This window comes from Borostomias antarcticus (genome assembly GCF_949987555.1).
Source record: "Borostomias antarcticus genome assembly, chromosome: 4".
Classification (NCBI taxonomy): domain Eukaryota; kingdom Metazoa; phylum Chordata; class Actinopteri; order Stomiiformes; family Stomiidae; genus Borostomias; species Borostomias antarcticus.
The window spans coordinates 27,163,631-27,185,456 of record NC_140237.1 but is presented as its reverse complement, the minus strand read 5'-3'; the positions used below and the strand labels follow the sequence as shown (position 1 = coordinate 27,185,456).

General features: G+C 48.6%; 2 protein-coding genes across 2 annotated transcripts; one reads left to right on the top strand and one right to left on the bottom strand.

Moving 5' to 3' along the window:
- Positions 1-6,424: 6,424 nt before the first annotated feature.
- On the bottom strand, positions 6,425-10,108 carry mcee (methylmalonyl CoA epimerase). The gene is made up of 3 exons (XM_084437085.1): positions 10,055-10,108; positions 9,177-9,511; positions 6,425-8,474 (listed from the first exon to the last, which is right to left on the bottom strand). The coding sequence occupies exons 1-3, from the start codon at positions 10,080-10,082 to the stop codon at positions 8,322-8,324; spliced, it is 516 nt and encodes a 171-aa protein (XP_084293211.1). The 5' UTR covers positions 10,083-10,108; the 3' UTR covers positions 6,425-8,321.
- An 82-nt stretch (positions 10,109-10,190) lies between these two features.
- mphosph10 (M-phase phosphoprotein 10 (U3 small nucleolar ribonucleoprotein)) lies at positions 10,191-21,177 on the top strand. Its single transcript, XM_084436638.1, has 11 exons — positions 10,191-10,283; positions 10,714-11,353; positions 11,445-11,605; positions 11,776-11,959; positions 12,236-12,377; positions 13,509-13,576; positions 16,596-16,733; positions 18,469-18,579; positions 20,105-20,212; positions 20,561-20,791; positions 20,930-21,177. Exons 1-11 carry the CDS (start codon positions 10,198-10,200, stop codon positions 21,077-21,079), a joined length of 2,019 nt encoding a protein of 672 aa, XP_084292764.1. The 5' UTR covers positions 10,191-10,197; the 3' UTR covers positions 21,080-21,177.
- Positions 21,178-21,826: the final 649 nt, after the last annotated feature.

The following is a 21,826-nucleotide window of genomic DNA, read 5'->3' as shown; positions in this document are numbered from 1 at the left end:
GGCCGGAACCAAGGGTGTAGTAGATGAGCTCGAGACCAGAACCAAGGGTGTAGTAGATGAGCTCTAGAGACCAGAACCAAGGGTCTAGTAGATGAGCTCTAGAGACCAGAACCAAGGGTGTAGTAGATGAGCTCTAGAGACCAGAACCAAGGGTCTAGTAGATGAGCTCTAGAGACCAGAACCAAGGGTGTAGAAGATGAGCTCTAGAGACCAGAACCAAGGGTCTAGTAGATGAGCTCTAGAGACCAGAACCAAGGGTGTAGTAGATGAGCTGTAGAGACCAGAACCAAGGGTCTAGTAGATGAGCTCTAGAGACCAGAACCAAGTGTGTAGAAGATGAGCTCTAGAGACCAGAACCAAGGGTGTAGTAGGCAGGCTCTAGAGACCAGAACCAAGGGTGTAGTAGATGAGCTCTAGAGACCAGAACCAAGGGTCTAGTAGGCAGGCTCTAGAGACCAGAACCAAGGGTGTAGTAGATGAGCTCTAGAGACCAGAACCAAGGGTCTAGTAGATTACATTACATTACATTACATTACAGTCATTTAGCAGACGCTTTTATCCAAAGCGACTAACAATAATTGCATTTAACGTAGGAAGAGCCAATGTACTACTACTTGCCAGAACTCACAAGTGCATCTTCTTTCTAAAACAAACAAGTGACTAAGAGCATAATCTAGTGCTGAAGCAAAGTGCAAGAATCACAATCTAAAGTACAGTGCAATATAATATAATAAGTGCTTAGGTGGGAGGATTGTTGTAGTACTTCTTGAAGAGATGAGTTTTGAGCCTGCGACGAAAGATGGGCAGCGACTCTGCTGTCCTGACATCAGTGGGCAGCTCATTCCACCACTGCGGGGCCAGGACAGAGAAGAGCCGTGACCGTGTCGATCGACCGCAGGAGCCTCGGAGTGACGGGGCAACCAGTCGCCCTGAGGTAGCAGAGCGTAGTGGTCGGGAGGGGATGTAGGGTTTGACCATGGCCTGGAGGTAGGAGGGGGCTGTTCCTTTCATTGCCCTGTAGGTTAGCGCCAGAGTTTTAAACTGGATGCGAGCCGCTACAGGGAGCCAGTGTAGGGAACGGAGAAGGGAAGTTGTGTGGGAGAACTTGGGGTGGTTGAACACCAGGCGAGCAGCAGCTTTCTGGACAAGTTCCAGAGGTTTAATGGCTGACGCCGGTGCCCCCGCGAGGAGGGAGTTGCAGTAGTCCAGGCGGGAGATGACCAGGGCCTGGATGAGTACCTGCGCCGTTTCATTAGTGAGGAAAGGGCGAATCCTCCTGATGTTGTAGAGCATGAATCTGCAGGAACGTGTGACGGATGTGACATGTGAGGAAAATGACAGTTGGTCATCCAGGGTCACACCCAGATTCCTCGCAGTCCGAGTCGGGGTCACCACTGTGTCTTCAATGGTGATGGCCAGGTCCCGGTGCGGACAGCCCTTCCCCGGGAGGAACAACAGCTCAGTCTTGTCCAGATTGAGCTTGAGGTGATGTGTCGTCATCCACTCCGAAATGTCAGCCAAGCACCCAGCTATGCGTGTCTCCACTTCTGTATCAGAAGGGGGAAATGACAGAACCAGTTGGGTGTCATCAGCATAGCAGTGATAGGAGAAGCCATGCGAGCGAATGACAGAGCCCAGAGATGTAGTGTAGAGGGAAAACAGGAGAGGACCCAGGACAGACCCTTGTGGAACCCCCGTAGTCAGACTACGCGATTCCGACGTCGACCCTCTCCATGTCACCTGGTAGGAGCGGCCCGTCAGGTAGGATGCAAACAGGGAGTGTGCAGAGCCATCGATGCCTTTCTCCTCGAGGGTGGAGAGGAGGATCTGGTGGTCTACCGTATCAAATGCTGCTGACAGGTCTAGGAGTATCAGGATAGAGGAGAGAGAGTTCGCTCTAGCGGCATGGAGTGACTCTGTTACTGCAAGGAGGGCGGTCTCTGTCGAGTGGCCAGCCTTGAACCCGGATTGGTGGGGATCTAGGAGGTCGTTCTGGTGGAGGTACGAAGACAGTTGGTTAAAGATAGCACGTTCAAGTGTTTTGGATAGAAAGGATAGAAGGGAAACCGGTCTGTAGTTTTTGACATCAGATGGGTCGAGAGATGGTTTCTTTAGGAGGGGGGTGACTCTGGCAGTCTTGAAAGCAGAGGGAAAACATCCTGAAACAAGAGATGCATTGATGAGGTGGGTTAGGAAGGGAAGGAGTTCGGGTGCAACAGACTGAAGGAGAGTCGAGGGAACAGGGTCTAGGGAGCACGTGGTGGGGCGGTTAGATGTTACAAGGTTGAGGGCCTCGTTGGGGGAGAGGGGAGAAAAGTGGGATAAGGTGGGGCGTGGAGAGGAGGGGGGGAGCAGGGAGTGGAGAGAGGGTGGGGATGGGGGGGTGAGTTTCGTGCATGGAGCGTTGACCGGGGGAGGGGGGAAAGAGGATCTGATATCGTTAACTTTCTTGTCAAAGAAGTTGGCGAAATCATCAGGGAGAAGGGAGGAGTTGGGAGTAGGAGGTGGGGGCTGGAGTAGTGAAGAGAAGGTTTCAAAGAGTTTTTTAGGATTGGAAGCAGAGGTTAAGATTTTAGAGCGGAAGAAAGCAGCTTTAGCAGCAGACAGAGAGGAGGAGAATGTGGAAAGAAGAGATTGGAAATTAAGAAGGTCCTCTGGGAGCTTGCCTTTCCTCCATTTGCGCTCAGCTATTCTCAGGCTCCGTCTATCAGTACGCACTGAGTCCGACAGCCATGGGGCAGGTGGAGTTGGGCGTGCAGGCCTGGAGGTGAGGGGACAGAGATTGTCCAGAGAAGAGGAAAGAGTAGAGAGGAGAAGATCAGTGCTGTGATGAGCTGTGATGTGATGAGTGATGAGCTCTAGAGACCAGAATCAAGGGTCTAGTAGATGAGCTCTAGAGACCAGAACCAAGGGTGTAGAAGATGAGCTCTAGAGACCAGAACCAAGGGTCTAGTAGATGAGCTCTAGAGACCAGAACCAAGGGTGTAGAAGATGGGCTCTAGAGACCAGAACCAAGTGTGTAGAAGGCAGGCTGTAGAGACCAGAACCAAGGGTAGAAGGCAGGCGGAACCAGAGTAAATAGAAAGCAGGCTCTCCCCCGAGCAGAGCCTGGTGACGCAAGGCTTCTACAGACAGCTGGATCACAAGCTGCTAAACACGCTGATCAACCTCTGTCCTCTCACACATTCATGGGACATAAATTACTAAGTTGTCATCGTTTTAGAAAGTCGCCAATTAATTACATCAGCGTTAGAGCTGCTAGTATGTTGCTAACGTCTTTCTAAAGCTAAAAAAGGGTTAAGGACGCCACAGTGGCTCCCTACAGCTGAAGCTACATTCTTGTTCATAAAGTAGCTTGTTAGTCAGGCTTGGGTTGAGAGATCGGCCTGATCACGAGCAGAGTAGCTAATGATCTGGAACGCTGAGCCTTGCACTGGCGATAAGACTGAAACAAGCATGGCCGGGCCTCTATCCAAGGTCCAAACTATCCAAGGTTAATCACACATAACGTGTTATTCTGTTTATTAGTACACTACTACTAAAGAAGAATGACTCTTATCCTCATTGGGAGATCTGCTAGTGCTGAAATTGTAAATTACCTACACTTGAAAACTCCTTAGACATACTGTAGGCCGACCTCTACTTTTCTGCATCATACTTGCGATGTATACGGTCTCATGGATGTGTTCCAGATGTACACACAGCCTGGATCTGTCTGAGAAAAATAAGTTTACTAAAATCCTGTCTGTCTCCAGTCCTATCTCTGTCTGAAATTGCAAGAGTTGCTGTATCCATGGAGACTATAATAGTTAACAAGTGATGCCAGATCCATAAAAAACAACTTGAGTTGATTGATGATGACAAGTGTGGGTGAATGTGAACACACACACACACACACACACACACACACACACACACACACACAGAAGAACAGAGAGCAGGCCTTCTGCCAAAGTAATTCTACCACTCCATGTCTGAGAGTCTGTCCATCACTGCAGTCTGCTGTGAATCAGCTTTGGAGCTGTGCGTGTGTGTGTGTGTGTGTGTGTGTGTGCGCGCGTGTGTGTGTATATGTGTGTGCGTGCGTGTATGTGCATGCATGTGTGTGTATGTGTGCGTGCATGTGTGTGCGTGCATGTGTGTGTGTGTGTGCGTGTACATGCATGTGTGTGTGTGTGCGTGTGTGTGCATGCATGTATGTGTGTGTGTGCGTGTGTGTGCATGCATGTGTGTGTGTGTGTGTGTGTGTCTGAGGCGTGGGAGGTGCTGAGCGGTGAAACCAGAGGAAGAGACCTTTCTGGACCCCCTGACAGACATATATTGTTTTCTCTTTAAAGCCAGTTTGTAGCTTTCATTCTCTGCCAACCGCTCACATAAAGTCTTCAGGCTCTGGGCCAGGGAGGGGTGGGTTCAACCGTGGATAAACAGAGACTTCAGGCTGTGGGCCAGGGAGGGGTGGGTTGAACCGTGGATAAACAGGGAGGGGTGGGTTGAACCGTGGATAAACAGAGAGCCTTCAGGCTCTGGGCCAGGGAGGGGTGGGTTGAACCGTGGATAAACAGAGAGCCTTCAGGCTCTGGGCCAGGGAGGGGTGGGTTGAACCGTGGATAAACAGAGAAACTTCAGGCCCTTGGCCAGGGAGGGGTGGGTTGAACCGTGGATAAACAGAGATCCTTCAGGCCCTTGGCCAGGGAGGTGTAGGTGGAGGTAAAACAGAGAACCAGCTTCTTATTGGGTAAAGCTGTAAGGACATTCAAGACATGGACCAGCGAGGTGAAGGAGAAGACCAGCGCGTGTCTGGAACGGGCCGGCTGTGACGGCGGCTGCGCTGGGCGGGGCTGGTAACGGTCTAGACGTATACACAGACACTGTGACATCATTCGTCAGCTCCTGAGAGGACCAGTGCGTTCCACCCCGCTCCAGGATCAGCTACAGCAACGACCAGCCCTGGTTCACATCCAAACTCTGGACACTAAGGCTGGAGGAGGAGGAAGTACGGAAGAGTGGGGACAAGAGGGACAAGCACAGATTCAGCAAGGCGCTCCAGGAAGCCACACAACGCTTCTCTGAAACACTGCAACATCAGTTCTGAGAGGGGAACACGTCCGCTGAAAGGCTTCAGACAGATCAACCCCCAGTCGACTGACGACTCACGCCTGGCCAATGACCTGAACGAGTTCTATTGTCGTTTTTAAAAGCAATGGAACCCCCTCACCCCCCCTCACCCCCCCTTCTCAGCAGACGACACAGGAACAGCTTTTTCCCCTCAGCCATCAGCCTTATCAACAAGACTCCCCTCTGACTCTCTCTCCTCTCTCTCTCCCCTCTGACTCTCTCCCCTCTGACTCTCTCTCCCTCGGACTCTCTCTCCTCTGACTCTCTCCTGTCTCTCCCCTCTGACTCTCTCTCCTCTCTCTCTCCCCTCTGACTCTCTCTCTCCTCTGACTCTCTCCCCTCTGACTCTCTCCTCTCTCTCCCCTCTGACTCTCTCTCTCCTCTCACTCTCTCTCCTCTGACTCTCTCTCCTCTGACTCTCTCTCTCCTCTGACTCTCTCTCCTCTGACTCTCTCTCTCCTCTGACTCTCTCCCCTCTGTCTCTCTCCCCTCTGACTCTCTCTCCTCTGTCTCTCTCCTCTGACTCTCTCCCCTCTGACTCTCTCTCCTCTGTTTCTCTCCTCTGACTCTCTCCCCTCTGACTCTCTCTCCTCTGACTCTCTCTCCTCTGAATCTCTCCCCTCTGACTCTCTCCCCTCTGACTCTCTCTCCTCTCTGACTCTCCCCTCTGACTCTCTCCCCTCTGACTCTCTCTCCTCTGACTCTCTCCCCTCTCACTCTCTCTCCTGTCTCTCTCTCCTCTGACTCTCTCCCCTCTGACTCTCTCTCCTCTGACTCTCTCCCCTCTGAGTCTCTCTCCTCTCTCTCTCTCCTCTGTCTCCCTCCTCTCTGACTCTCTCCCTGCCCCCTGCATTGTTGCACGGTCTCTTTTCTAGGCCAAATGCACTGATAGTTTTGCACTATGCTTGTGTCCTGTCCTGTGCACTGGTCCATTGTTGTGTTGTTGTTGGCTCCACAATGTCGCAAAAATTCCTATGTATGTCAAGAACAAATGTGAATAAAAGGATTGTGATGTACATGCATGGATGTATTAGTGTACATGTCATCCCACTGGGATGTTTCCTGTCTCAACTACTGTAACATTTGTCTCTATTATAGTTGGGCCCTGTGGCATGAGGCGAGCAGAGCTGACCAGAGTGAAGGAGAGATGATTATAGCGAGGTCAAAGATGACATTTTAAACAATTTATTCAGACCGTTAAAGGAAAGGACAACTTGACAACATGGACAAACTACTGTATATTCAAGGCAAAAAAATACACCAGAAAAACAGTAAAATCAAAACCAAGTCCTACTTTCCTTCCTGAAAACCAAAGTTAGCAATATTATTCATTCAATTCAGCTTTATTTGTACAGTGCTTTTGCTGATAGTCACTTAATACATTTATTTTTTGAACCTCTATATTGCTGCGTGCACAATCTAGGAGCTAGCGGAAGAACATTTCACCACACGCTGTACCTGTATGAAGAAGTATGTGACAAATAAAGCTGACAAGAGATGACAGCGCAACACACAAAAACAACAACAAAGAACAGCCATGGCAAATGGACTAAAAATAAAATGAACACAATAATTCTATAAAGGAACAATTCAGTTAAAGGCACAAATTAGAAGAACAAATCGATCAAAGAATGAAGGAATAGAAGAATGTAGACTAAAGGCTTTACTAAAAAGATGGGTTTTAATTTGTTTTTAAAGAGACAAAGTGCCTGCAGACAGGACCTCGGAGGACAGGCTGTTTCACAGCTGATTATTTATATTTATTTTATTTTATATTGCAGAATCAACAGCAATTAATAGGATAATAACTGGAGGAAGAGAGGCAATAATGAGTACATTTCCTATCCAGTACTAATATCCAGTATTAATATATCTATTATGGCCAAATTATCATATGTCCATATATACAGCTCACATTGCATGTCTACCACTGCATGTTTTCTGTTGATATGCCGTTTCTTAAATGTCTTATTTTTTTCTACTTGATGTATACCGTAACTGCATGTTGAAGGTTAACACATATAGGAGCTACAGTACAGTAGGCTACCTACAGGCTCTCCTGCACTAGTGTCCTATAACAGAGTCTGAGGTGCCTACAGGCACTCACTAGTGTCCTATAACAGAGTCTGAGGGGCCTACAGGCACTCACTAGTGTCTCTGAGGGGCCTACAAGCGCTCACTAGTGTCCTATAACAGAGTCTGAGGGGCCTACAGGCGCTCACTAGTGTCTCTGAGGGGCCTACAAGCGCTCACTAGTGTCCTATAACAGAGTCTGAGGGGCCTACAGGCGCTCACTAGTGTCTCTGAGGGGCCTACAAGCGCTCACTAGTGTCCTATAACAGAGTCTGAGGGGCCTACAGGCGCTCACTAGTGTCCTATAACAGAGTCTTTGAGGGGAAGGCGCTCACTAGTGTCCTATAACAGAGTCTTTGAGGGGAAGGCGCTCACTAGTGTCCTATAACAGTCTTTGAGGGGAAGGCGCTCACTAGTGTCTTATAACAGAGTCTTTGAGGGGAAGGCGCTCACTAGTGTCCTATAACAGAGTCTGAGGGGCCTACAGGCGCTCACTAGTGTCCTATAACAGAGTCTTTGAGGGGCCTACAGGCGCTCACTAGTGTCCTATAACAGAGTCTTTGAGGGGCAGGCGCTCACTAGTGTCCTATAACAGAGTCTGAGGGGCCTACAGGCGCTCACTAGTGTCCTATAACAGAGTCTGAGGGGCCTACAGGCGCTCACTAGTGTCCTATAACAGAGTCTTTGAGGGGCAGGCGCTCACTAGTGTCCTATAACAGAGTCTTTGAGGGGCAGGCGCTCACTAGTGTCCTATAACAGAGTCTTTGAGGGGCAGGCGCTCACTAGTGTCCTATAACAGAGTCTGAGGGGCCTACAGGCGCTCACTAGTGTCCTATAACAGAGTCTTTGAGGGGCAGGCGCTCACTAGTGTCCTATAACATAGTCTTTGAGGGAAAGGCGCTCACTAGTGTCCTATAACAGATGTTCCTGTGCCGTGTTTCCCACAAGCACTTTCACCACACGATGTTTCCCCTGAAGAGTGATCCACATTCAGGTTAAGAGAAACCCTTTCCGGCTTTGATTTGAGTTTCAAAAAGCTGTATTCCTTTATTGACGCTCAGAGGTATGATATTTTGATATGTGGTATTAACATGTTCATATTGAGTCTCTGTGAGAAGCTGTGGGTGTGATGCTCAGGCCTGCTCCAGCTCCACCAGCACGCCATCACAGTCTTTGGGGTGGAGGAACATCACCGGTTTCCCATGAGCGCCTATTCTGGGCTCTGCTGACAACGTCCTGATGCCCTGGGCCTTCAGGTCCACTATAGCAGCGTTGATGTCATCAACCTACAGGCACAACAGTGAGAAAAATGACACATCCCACTCTCCAGTTAATACATTTAGTAATCACCCGTTCTTCAATCAAACACATCAACAGGGTTTTTCCTGCATAGAGGATCTTTTAGGCCCCCAAAGAGATTTTAGCCAGAGCCAAAGGAAAATCACCAGTGTCAAAATGCTAAAAATTGGGAATAAAAATAGCAATTAAAATGCTCTCCAAGTGTTTTTGATAGCTTGTTTTAAGTGCAGCCCATCCCTCTTTCTTGCATTGTCCATGGTTTGGACCACTAGTAATCGAGAAAATTAATAGACAGGTTATCAGGATCTCAAACATTTTGGCTTCATATCCATTTTCTGTCATGTTGGAAGATTTCCCACGATTGTGAAGTGAGCTCAGTCAGAACGACATCAAAGAATATAGGCCTATACATGCTGGTAGGCTACTCAGCATAAAACAGAGGTTTCCCCCCAAAATAGTGTGCGGATCACCCCCCCAAAGACCCATTCTGAGCCAGGAAAAACCCGGCATTAACCTTTACAAAAAAAAAAAGACTGGAATGAGACAAATATTTCTCAACAGTTGTGGTAGGCTATATTTATCCATGGATAAATAAAAGGGATGTTTTAAAGGGAAGTGCTGTAGAAAGTGGACAGAGACCATTGGTTGAAGAGGCCTACTGGTCAAACAAACAGCCCAGAGTGACCTGCCTCTAAGCAGATGTGGTGCATCCCTCCCGCCTTGTTCTTCTGCAGGAAGCCGGCGATGGGACTGTTCTCTCCCAGGGGGTGGAGCAGCTCCAGCTTGGTGTTCTCCAGATCCACAAACACAGTGTAGACGCCGTGCTCAGGCAGGGGCACCTTGGCACTGACTCGGGCCCCCAGCACATCTCTGTACAGAGCAGTGGCCTTGTCCATGTCGGGGACGGCTATGGCGATGTGGTTCAGCCTCCCAAGCTTCCATATGGACCCTGGGAACCCTTGACAGAGTGACGTTGTGGTTGAATGGGCTCTCAGAACACTGGCACACTTAGAAAGACCTGTAACTGAAGACATACATATTGACAATCTTAAATATGTATGTATGCACTGTGGATGTACTGTTAACCATTCAGATCATCGGCCAGTGCTGTCGCTACGATCACAGAGCGAATTATTGCTTGATATAGCCGAACAGCCGCTAGTAGGCGCTGTTACCTTTGGAACCCAGTAAGCTATAACAGCGACCACTAGCGGTGCTAGTGGGCTCTGCTCATGGATGTATTAATAGATACAAAATAACAAAATCATGCATCTCTGCCTTGACCAACACCGTCACGGAAAAATACCTGGTAGTTTTAGGTAATATTTAGCTGGCAGTGCAGATGGAATCGATGTCAACAATGAGAGGCAAGAAGTTCACATCAGAACAGAGAGAATGGAATTGATAGCAGCTGTTAGCCTGCTAGCTACCTGTAGAGAGCCTAGTGCCAGACTAACTGGCAAACTTTTAAACTTGCCCCTTGCATTGGTTAGAACGCGTTTCATCCAGAGAATCCGTGTTACATATGAGACAAGCAGGATCTTGATAAGTCAACTTTACCACTCACTTGCAACCTTCAACACGGACGCAGCCATGTTTCCGACGATTTGTGCAAAGCTACCCGGAGCCGGAACGTTAGCAAGCAACAGGAAGTGTGTCCAGAGGGACATATTTACTTGCTACTCACACTTGTCCACGTGAGCCGTAACGATGGCTTCTGGGCTCAAAGGCAACACGTTGGATGACTGTTTAAACCTACTAAACATCAACACAGCACATCCAGAACTATTTTTAAGGTAAGCTCATAAGTTGGGTCGTAGTTTAGCCCTGGCTCGGGCACGCAAGCCTCAGCATTTGAATGCTGCGTAACGTGTTCTAGTCTAGCACAACGACAACGTTGTTAGCAGGCCACTAGCAGACATGGTGTTCATACAGCAGAAGCCAGGCAGACATTTGATCTAAATTGTCAAACTACCATAATTATCAACAAGTGATCGACTTTTATCGCTCAAGATCCGACGTAAGAGCTCGACCAGTTGGCGTCCAGCAATGATGCCTTGCTAACCTGAGCTAGCTAATTTGATGTCCTAAACTAGGAGAGGATTTTAACGTTTGTCTGACATAGCTCCAAATTGCTGCGTAATGTAAGCTGTGGCACTTGTAATTATTATTTTAATTATTTTAGTAATATATTATATTTTTAAACTGTTTTGTGTATTTTGACAGTCTCCAAGATGGCGCGGCAGCAGAGTTCACCTCTCTCACCAAGGCCCTGTATGACCTGCAGAAGGTCCAGGAGCCCGCAGACTGCAGGGGCAGCCCTCTGGACCAGCTGGTGGTGGAGAACTTTGACGAGGAGCAGATCTGGCAGGAGCTCGAGCTCCAGAACTCTGCCGTGCTGAGGCACTTTGAGGCTGCGGTCAGCCAGGCTGCCTGTGAGGACACACTGTGTCTTGTTGAGGAGGAGGAGGAGGAGGAGGGGGGTGATGAAGAGGCGGGGACGACAGGTGATGGTGTGGAGGAGGCAGACAGAGAGGAGGAGGCTGCCGGACGTCAGGCTGCCTCGGACGTGTCGGACCAGGACTCTGATGTAGACTTTGATGTGGCCGCCTTGGAAAAAAAGGTTCAACAAAAGAGACAGCCAGCAAAGAAAGTCTCTAAATCGCCGGGCGTTCCTTCAGAGGTGGACGACAGGTTCTTCAAGCTGTCGGAGATGGAGTCCTTCCTGGATGATATGGACAAGCGTGAGGAGAAGGAGACCGCGGGGGAGGAGGACATAGACTACTTCCAGGAGCTGCCCTCTGGAGATGAAGATGATGATGACGATGACGACCTCTTCTCCACAAAACGGAAGAAAAAGAGCATAGTATGTAGCTTAGGCCTTTTGAGAATCTGGATGGATTTCCTCTTAGGATCTTGACGCCATCAATGTGATTGATGAATGTGTTTGATTGCAGGTGAAAAGCTCCAGGAATCTGAAGTACAAAGACTTCTTTGACCCTGTGGATAGTGCAGCTGCCAAAACAGACGATCCGTTAGAGGATGAAGATGACGACCAGTCAGAAGATGACGGGGATGGGATGCAGGATGAAGAGGAGGAGGAAGATGACAATGAAGAGTAAGGGCTCAGGAATAAATATGGCCAACACAAGCTCATTTTACCTCAGTCTGACTGTGTAAATGTAACAATGGTCTAGAAAAATAACTAAAAGTAGAAAGAATTTCCTGTTAAGCACTCTAATTTTCAAGTCTGTCAAATGACTATCTGACTCTGCTGTGCTTTTCTAGGGACTTCATTGAGGAAGAGGAGGATGAAGAGGGCCTGCAGGCGAAGGAGGCTCTGAAGAGAGTGACCTTTGACCTTCCGGAGGAGGAAAGTGAGGGAGAGGACATGGAGGACATCTTTGGAGGGAAGGCTCCAAGTGCAGCGAAACCGGAGTCTAAATCGTCCTTTGAGAAGAGACAAGAGAAGGTTGGTCCCCGAGCCCAGACGGTCTGCTGGGTCACAGGATGACCGGGTCGGCTCCTCTTGTGTCTGTGGCAAAGTCGCACCCACAACTCTTGTGAATGTGTGGGTTTCCATGGGAGCCTATTAGCAGTTTGAAGCCTTCCTGGGCTGTGATGTCATTTTAGCAACTTGACCATCTGCCCCCTCCCTCCCTCCCTCCCTCCCTCCTGTCCCACTCCCTCCCTCCCTCCTGCCCCTCCCTCCTGCCCCCTCCGCCCTCCCTCCCTCCCTCCTGTCCAGATGTCAGAGAAGATCGGGGAGCTGGAGAAGGTGGCGCTGGGGGACAAGCCGTGGCAGCTGACCGGGGAGGTGTCTGCCCAGACCCGCCCGGAGAACAGCCTCCTGGAGGAGAACATGGAGTTTGACCAGGCCTCCAGGATGGGTAGGAACACGCTCCGCTCTAACCCTGCTACACCTCCTCTAACCCTGCTACACCTCCCCTAACCCTGCTTCACCTCCCCAAACACCTCCCCTAACCCTGCTACACCTCCCCTAACCCTGCTACACCTCCCCTAACCCTGCTACACCTCCCCTAACCCGGCTACACCTCCTCTAGCCCTGCTACACCTCCCCTAACCCTGCTACACCTCCCCTAACCCTGCTACACCTCCCCTAACCCTGCTACACCTCCTCTAACCCTGCTACACCTCCTCTAACCCTGCTACACCTCCCCTAACACCTCCCCTAACCCTGCTACACCTCCCCTAACCCTGCTACACCTCCCCTAACCCTGCTACACCTCCTCTAACCCTGCTACACCTCCTCTAACCCTGCTACACCTCCCCTAACCCTGCTACACCTCCCCTAACCCTGCTACACCTCCCCTAACCCTGCTACACCTCCCCTAACCCTGCTACACCTCCTCTAACCCTGCTACACCTCCCCTAACCCTGCTACACCTCCTCTAACCCTGCTACACCTCCTCTAACCCTGCTACACCTCCCCTAACCCTGCTACACCTCCCTTAACCCTGCTACACCTCCCCTAACCCTGCTACACCTCCCCTAACCCTGCTACACCTCCTCTAACCCTGCTACACCTCCTCTAACCCTGCTACACCTCCCCTAACACCTCCCCTAACCCTGCTACACCTCCCCTAACCCTGCTACACCTCCTCTAACCCTGCTACACCTCCCCTAACCCTGCTACACCTCCCTTAACCCTGCTACACCTCCCCTAACCCTGCTACACCTCCTCTAACACCTCCTCTAACCCTGCTACACCTCCCCTAACCCTGCTACACCTCCCCTAACCCTGCTCTATTGCTTGGTACTAACTACTCTGTCATTTCTGTGATCTTTCACTGCTTGCACCTGCACACACACACACACACACACACACACACACACACACACAACTCTTAACGATTATTTTAAATTATTCTCAGGCCCAGTGGCCTCTATCAATTCTATAGAACAATCTGCTTCAACATTCATTTGCTTAAACCTGTCTCCATGGCTCAGTCTAGCTTTCTGAAAATCCTAAGTATAAATCTGTATTTTTTTTCTCTCAGCTCCGGCTGTCACAGAGGAGACCACCCTGCAGCTAGAGGACATCATCAAACAAAGAATCAAGGATCAGGTCCGTAGACCCACATACACATTATTCCTGTCCTTTCAAGACCATTGGTTGGTCTGGACAATAGCTGGGAGAGCACACTTTAGTTAGAATGTTTTTAAAAAGTCAGAGCGATCAGCGTTCTCTTCCGCTCCGGTTCTGCTCCGGTTCCGCTCAAACAGCCTGGTACCAGACAGAACGGCGGCTCGTTCACTCGGTACAGATCAAGAACCAGTCATCTTCGGTGGCGTGGGTGGATTGGGTCGTATGGACCCAGTCTAACTCAGACCGCAAGTTTGAAACATGCCTGATCATCTCTGTCAGTGAAACAAACGCATTCATTTACAACTGCAGAGAAATAATGCACACCCCTCCAGCCAATCAGAATCGAGTATTCATCCAAGCCATGGTATAATGTTTTATACTGACTGACTGAGTCTGTGAATTACGTTAGTAGATGCATAGAAAATAAGTTTCAACGAATAACCTAATCTGTTTTTATTAGCCTACTTAAAAAAAATAAAAATAAAAAAAACATTTAGCCCTACACTGAATCTACCAGGCATCAAGCTCCATATTATTATCACACGAAGTATACGTTTGATTTAGTTACATTTTATTTTATACTTTGCATGAATTCTAGGCCTAATGATGGAGCCAGATAATGATGGCCTGTGTCAATAAGAATGTGTGTAACTAAACTCAGAGCCAGTCTGTTCACACGGTCACTTTCACAGCCTGACTGCCGAGCTGGACAGAACTGAGGTTGACCTTTAACCCTTAAAGTACAGGGCCAACATTCCCAATATTATTGGATTTCCCTATATTACTAGAAAGTGCAGTTTCTCAGCTTTCAGGTGTTGGAATGTTGGGATTTTTAGATTTTTAAAGATTTTTTAGATATTTTTAAAGAAATTTGCCGGTGATGCAATCATATTCAAATGGTTATTTAGGAAAATAGTTCATACATTACAACAAAGAGGTAATGGCCTTGTGCTGTTTGAGTAGTTGTCACAGTACCGCCGTTTAAAACTGCCCATCAGGACAGAGAGCTGCTTGAGTAGCCTTCCCTGCACAGTGAGGGCTGAGGGGCTGAGGGGCTGGTTGGATAGAGAGATGCTCTTTACTGAGGGGCTGGTTGGATAGAGAGATGCTCTTTACTGAGGGGCTGGTTGGATAGAGAGATGCTCTTTACTGAGGGGCTGGTTGGATAGAGAGATGCTCTTTACTGAGGGGCTGGTTGGATAGAGAGATGCTCTTTACTGAGGGGCTGGTTGGATAGAGAGATGCTCTTTACTGAGGGGCTGGTTGGATAGAGAGATGCTCTTTACTGAGGGGCTGGTTGGATAGAGAGATGCTCTTTACTGAGGGGCTGGTTGGATAGAGAGATGCTCTTTACTGAGGGGCTGGTTGGATAGAGAGATGCTCTTTACTGAGGGGCTGGTTGGATAGAGAGATGCTCTTTACTGAGGGGCTGGTTGGATAGAGAGATGCTCTTTACTGAGGGGCTGGTTGGATAGAGAGATGCTCTTTACTGAGGGGCTGGTTGGATAGAGAGATGCTCTTTACTGAGGGGCTGGTTGGATAGAGAGATGCTCTTTACTGAGGGGCTGGTTGGATAGAGAGATGCTCTTTACTGAGGGGCTGGTTGGATAGAGAGATGCTCTTTACTGAGGGGCTGGTTGGATAGAGAGATGCTCTTTACTGAGGGGCTGGTTGGATAGAGAGATGCTCTTTACTGAGGGGCTGGTTGGATAGAGAGATGCTCTTTACTGAGGGGCTGGTTGGATAGAGAGATGCTCTTTACTGAGGGGCTGGTTGGATAGAGAGATGCTCTTTACTGAGGGGCTGGTTGGATAGAGAGATGCTCTTTACTGAGGGGCTGGTTGGATAGAGAGATGCTCTTTACTGAGGGGCTGGTTGAATAGAGAGATGCTCTTTACTGAGGGGCTGGTTGGATAGAGAGATGCTCTTTACTGAGGGGCTGGTTGGATAGAGAGATGCTCTTTACTGAGGGGCTGGTTGGATAGAGAGATGCTCTTTACTGAGGGGCTGGTTGGATAGAGAGATGCTCTTTACTGAGGGGCTGGTTGGATAGAGAGATGCTCTTTACTGAGGGGCTGGTTGGATAGAGAGATGCTCTTTACTGAGGGGCTGGTTGGATAGAGAGATGCTCTTTACTGAGGGGCTGGTTGGATAGAGAGATGCTCTTTACTGAGGGGCTGGTTGGATAGAGAGATGCTCTTTACTGCAGGCACAGGTCCATATAAAAAATACACCAATAAGACTCAAAACCACCGGCTAGTTGTCAGTGAAAGTAGTCCCTGATCTCTTAATGTGGTGGACTGTGTCTCCTAGGGGTGGGATGATGTGGTGTACCGTGTGTCTCAGGTGTGGGATGATGTTGATCTCGTGGTGTAACGTGTGTCTCAGGTGTGGGATGATGTTCTCTTAATGTGGTGTAACGTGTCTCAGGTGTGGGATGATGTTCTCTTGATGTGGTGTAACGTGTGTCTCAGGTGTGGGATGATGTGATCTTAATGTGGTGTAACGTGTCTCAGGTGTGGGATGATGTTCTCTTGATGTGGTGTTACGTGTCTCTCAGGTGTGGGATGATGTTCTCTTAATGTGGTGTAACGTGTGTCTCAGGTGTGGGATGATGTTCTCTTAATGTGGTGTAACGTGTGTCTCAGGTGTGGGATGATGTTCTCTTGATGTGGTGTAACGTGTGTCTCAGGTGTGGGATGATGTTCTCTTGATGTGGTGTAACGTGTGTCTCAGGTGTGGGATGATGTTGATCTCGTGGTGTAACGTGTGTCTCAGGTGTGGGATGATGTTCTCTTAATGTGGTGTAACGTGTGTCTCAGGTGTGGGATGATGTTCTCTTAATGTGGTGTAACGTGTGTCTCAGGTGTGGGATGATGTTCTCTTAATGTGGTGTAACGTGTGTCTCAGGTGTGGGATGATGTTCTCTTAATGTGGTGTAACGTGTGTCTCAGGTGTGGGATGATGTTCTCTTAATGTGGTGTAACGTGTGTCTCAGGTGTGGGATGATGTGGTGCGGAAGGAGAAGCCCAAGGAGGATGTGTTTGAGTATAAGAAGCGTCTGACCCTGGACCACGAGAAAAGCAAGCTCAGCCTGGCCGAGGTCTATGAGCAGGAGTACCTCAAGAAGACACAGGTGGGTCGCCAGTATGGACCAACTGCTTTTTACTTCACTATTTATTTATCATCCCATTTAGCCCAAAACTTGGGCTCATCTCCAAAGACTTTCTTCAGTAGAATTCTGAGTGAAGCTACACATCGGTACTGCCAACTAGAGAAAAACTCAAGACTTATTTCATGTGCATCCGCGAGATGTGCAGGTCGGGTGTTCAGTGCCGTGTGTGGATAGGTGGATGGGTATGTATGTGTGCACCTTAACTCCAAAACAAATAACCCTCTGGTGCTCATACTGGTACATATGTTCCGCCCGAGGTTCCCTGGAGCTGATAAGATTTTTGGAGCGGATCCGAATTACGGGGCGGATCCCCAAATCATTTTTCTCTTTCCTTCTGAGTGTATAGGAGTTACCGACCGACCACCAGATGGCAGCAGACTACTTCTCCAGTGCATGAATTTAGGAAAAGTCTGTTTTTGACTGCAGTGCCTCCTTAGAATGATGGCATGAACTCGCCAAACACTGAACATTGATGAAAATGCAATATCCAGGAATTCACGTTATCCACACTACCACTGACCCCTGTAACAAATTAGCCACATTCCGCACACCCATACACTAGGTTTTTACACACACCCAGGACTATACCTTGAACACTATGGGCTGGTTGCACAGACATGGATCAAGCCTCGTCCTGGACTAAATGGAATTTAAATGGAGATTGTCCATTCAAAGTACAACTTAGTCCATGACTAGACTTGTTCCATGTCTGTGCAACCAGCCCATAGTGTTTGTTTTCATGATAGTCTGGACTTTGAGCCGCCCAGAGCTATTTTCCCAGAAAATGTGGCACCAATCAGGAGAGCCGGTCTGCCCCCAGTCCCTGGTTCTTATAGACGAGGATGTGAAATCCAGGAGTACGCTAGTAGTAGAACAGTAATGGCCGCTCCCGAAGCAACGAGCAGTAATGTTAACATTAGAAGAATAAACAGCCATAAGTGAAGTTATTGCAGAAATGGACTCAATAACAATTAAACAAGAAGAAGAGTATGCACTCGCAGAGTTTCTTATTGGAAAATATGTTTTCCCTGTTCTTATGACTGGATTTGGCTAAAGTTTGATCTATGTTTTGTTACGTTGATTGGCTGAAGGAGTTCGTCTCAAGGCCAGTGCTCCCACCCACTCAAATCGCTCTGGACGGCTGAAAGTCGTGAAAACATCATTTTTTTCACGATGAGTCTGGTTTACCAGGTTTACCAGGCTGACAAGTCTAGTTTAAGATGATTTTGAGTAGGGATGCACCGATGCATCGGCATTGGCCTTGTTGACTGCCATCGGCCCATCGGCAAATGAAATGACATTCATCGATGGTAGTGGCCGATGTTATGTCGCAACAATTACGGCTTTTTTTGTTGCGAAACGTAGCCTACCAAGCTGCAGATTCGGAGAAGATCCGTGACGTAATGCCTCAAACGCATACGTAGTTTACTTTCAAATTAAAGTGAAATAAAAATTGGCGTTTTGGAACCAAACACTTAATTTCTTTGTTTCCCTGGCACAAAGGGGGGAATAAAATTAAAATAAAATAAACATCGGCCATCGGCATCGGCCGGATTGTCATTTTAAACATCGGCATCGGCCCAGAATTTTGCAATCAGTGCATCCCTAATTTTGAGCAGGCTCCATTATGTGCAGTCTAATTTCATGTCTGTGTTGGTGGTAGAACCAAAAGTTGGTTTGTTCTTTCTTGTTGTAGCAAAAAACGGAGGATGAAGAGAACCCAGCCCACGTGGAAATCCAGAAACTGATGGACACACTCTTCCTGAAGCTGGACGCACTTTCCAACTTCCACTTCTCACCCAGACCTGTGAGTGTCCCTCATTAGCCACCACCTCCACTAGCTGTGATATCACCTCCACTAGCTGTGATAATATCACCTCCACTAGCTGTGATAATATCACCTCCACTAGCTGTGATAATATCACCTCCACTAGCTGTGCACATCCAGACCTGTGATGGTTTCCTGGATGGGGGATTATCAGGCTGGGCAACACATCATTCTGAAGTACCTGTCTAGACTGTCTAGGTGCTGTGTAGACTGTCTAGGTGTTGTGTAGACTGTCTAGGTGCTGTGTAGACTGTCTAGGTGCTGTGTAGACTGTCTAGGTGTTGTGTAGACTGTCTAGGTGCTGTGTAGACTGTCTAGGTGCTGTCTATGTGCTGTGTAGACTGTCTAGGTGCTGTGTAGACTGTCTAGGTGCTGTGTAGACTGTCTAGGTGCTGTCTAGGTGTTGTGTAGACTGTCTAGGTGCTGTGTAGACTGTCTAGGTGCTGTGTAGACTGTCTAGGTGCTGTGTAGACTGTCTAGGTGCTGTGTAGACTGTCTAGGTGTTGTGTAGACTGTCTAGGTGTTGTGTAGACTGTCTAGGTGTTGTGTAGACTGTCTAGGTGCTGTGTAGACTGTCTAGGTGCTGTGTAGACTGTCTATGTGCTGTGTAGACTGTCTAGGTGCTGTGTAGACTGTCTAGGTGCTGTGTAGACTGTCTAGGTGCTGTGTAGACTGTCTAGGTGCTGTGTAGACTGTCTAGGTGTTGTGTAGACTGTCTAGGTGCTGTGTAGACTGTCTAGGTGCTGTCTATGTGCTGTGTAGACTGTCTAGGTGCTGTGTAGACTGTCTAGGTGTTGTGTAGACTGTCTAGGTGCTGTGTAGACTGTCTAGGTGCTGTGTAGACTGTCTAGGTGCTGTCTAGGTGCTGTGTAGACTGTCTAGGTGCTGTCTAGGTGCTGTGTAGACTGTCGGTGCTGTGTAGACTGTCTAGGTGCTGTCTAGGTGTTGTGTAGACTGTCTAGGTGCTGTGTAGACTGTCTAGGTGCTGTGTAGACTGTCTAGGTGCTGTCTAGGTGTTGTGTAGACTGTCTAGGTGCTGTGTAGACTGTCTAGGTGCTGTCTAGGTGTTGTGTAGACTGTCTAGGTGCTGTGTAGACTGTCTAGGTGCTGTGTAGACTGTCTAGGGGGGGCTGCGTAGACTGTCTAGGGGGGGCTGCATCTCTGTTGACGTGCAGCAGAAGGCGCAGAGACCGTGGAAACTTGGCTGAATATCCTTCCATAGGTAGTTGAGCATCCAGAACGTGCTACATCAGCCTCTACCGGTAGGTCAGCCTCTACCTGTAGGTCAGCCTCTACCGGTAGGTCAGCCTCTACCGGTAGGTCAGCCTCTACCTGTAGGTCAGCCTCTACCGGTAGGTCAGCCTCTACCGGTGTGTCAGCGTGGTCCTGATGTGTGTTTGTCCTGATGTGTGTTTGTCCTGATGTGTGGTTGTCCTGATGTGTGTTTGTCCTGATGTGTGTTTGTCCTGATGTGTGGTTGTCCTGATGTGTGGTTGTCCTGCAGCCGGTCCCAGAGGTGAAGGTGGTGTCCAACATGCCGTCCATCGCCATGGAGGAGGTGGCTCCGGTCAGCGCCAGCGACGCCACCCTGCTGGCTCCAGAGGAGGTCAAGGTTGGTCACTGTGCTCTCGTCTCTGTGTGAGAGTGTGTGAGAGTGGGCCTTGGTCAGGGTTGTATGGGGTATTGTGTGTGTGGATTTTTGAGAATAAAAAAAAACAAATCTACTTTCAAAAAAGTCTGTAACATAACAAAATTAGGTAAACGTGAAGGGGTGTGAATACTTTCTGAATGCACTGTGTGTAGGAAGAGTGTGTGTGTGCGCGTGCGCGTGCGCGTGTGTGTGTGTGTGTGTGGGGGGGGGGGAGTGTGTGTGTGTGTGTGTGTGTGTGTGTGTGTGTGTGTGTGTGTGGGGAGGGGGGGGGGGTTAAGTGCGTAAATGTTAACGAGGTTCTCCTCTCAGGAGAAGAACAAGGCGGGAGGCCTGCTGGGGGACTCGGAGAAGACCACCACAGACAAGAAACGCGAGCGACGCAAGAAGAAGGCTGTGAAGCGTCTGAAGATCCGGGAGAGAGAGCGAAGACAGAAGCTGAAGGAGGCCAAGCAGGCCGGGGACAGCAGGAAGCTCTCCAAGGCCGAGGTGGCGGAGAACCTCAAGAAACTCACCAAGGGAGGCAAAGCCACCTTACTGAAGGTCAGTGAAGGTCACACTTGTTTTGCACAAAAGGTTCTATAATATAGGTTGATGGATTGGATTAATTGTTCATCATAGAAGTATTTTTCAGAGGAAATAGATGCTTACTGTGTGTGTGTGTGGTGTGTGTGTGTGTAGGACGAAGGGAAGGACAAAGCCTTGCGTTCGTCGCAGGCCTTCTTCTCCCAGCTCCAGGACCAGGTGAAGAGCCAGATCAAGACGGCCAAGGACCAGACCTCCAAGAAGAAGAAACGCACGGAGCTCTCAGCCAGCAAACTCAAGTTATAGTCTTCATGTTTTCTTATACAGTAAATATTGCTTTGTACAGATTTTGTAAAAGAGAATACAGTATGTTCACCAGTTTGTGCAAATGTCTTTTGTGATAAATAAATCAAGCATTCTGTTCACCGGAGTTTTTCTTTGATAAATGTATTATTTAAACTCCTTTCAATTACACTGTTATGTGAATTTTCACCGCTTGAGGTCCTCATCCATCTTGAACGAAATTGCCAGTGTTTCATTCATCTAATAAATGAATAAATCTTGCATGTTTGTCATATGTACGATATGAGGACCGTCAGCGTGCAGAGAAACGCTGAGCTGTGCACAACGTGGGACTTGAACCTGAGACCTTGAGCCTCATGCTCTACCTGCCCTGCCGCTCCTGAAGCCTGGATTACACTTCTGCGTTTCTCAGCATTTTCCTCCAAAAAAGACCTACACTTGTGGTCAAAAGTTTACATACACTTGTAAATAATATGTATGTTATGGCAATCTTGAGTTTCCAATAATTTCTACAACTGTTATGTTTCTGTGATAGTGATTGGGGCACATACATCGTTGTTACAAAAAACATTCAGGGCGACTGGTTGCCCCGTCACTCCGAGGCTCCTGCGGTCGATCGACACGGTCACGGCTCTTCTCTGTCCTGGCCCCGCAGTGGTGGAATGAGCTGCCCACTGATGTCAGGACAGCAGAGTCGCTGCCCATCTTTCGTCGCAGGCTCAAAACTCATCTCTTCAAGAAGTACTACAA

Coding starts and splice junctions, on each gene's coding strand:
- mphosph10 (XM_084436638.1), top strand. CDS start 10,198: ATGGCTTCTGGGCTCAAAGGCAACACGTTGGATGACTGTTTAAACCTA. Junction 20,213..20,560: donor TGGCTCCAGAGGAGGTCAAG/GTTGGTCACTGT, acceptor TTCTCCTCTCAG/GAGAAGAACAAGGCGGGAGG. Junction 20,792..20,929: donor GCAAAGCCACCTTACTGAAG/GTCAGTGAAGGT, acceptor GTGTGTGTGTAG/GACGAAGGGAAGGACAAAGC.
- mcee (XM_084437085.1), bottom strand. CDS start 10,082: ATGGCTGCGTCCGTGTTGAAGGTTGCAA. Junction 9,512..10,054: donor GTCCGTGTTGAAGGTTGCAA/GTGAGTGGTAAA, acceptor GTATGTCTTCAG/TTACAGGTCTTTCTAAGTGT. Junction 8,475..9,176: donor TGCACCACATCTGCTTAGAG/GCAGGTCACTCT, acceptor TTGTGCCTGTAG/GTTGATGACATCAACGCTGC.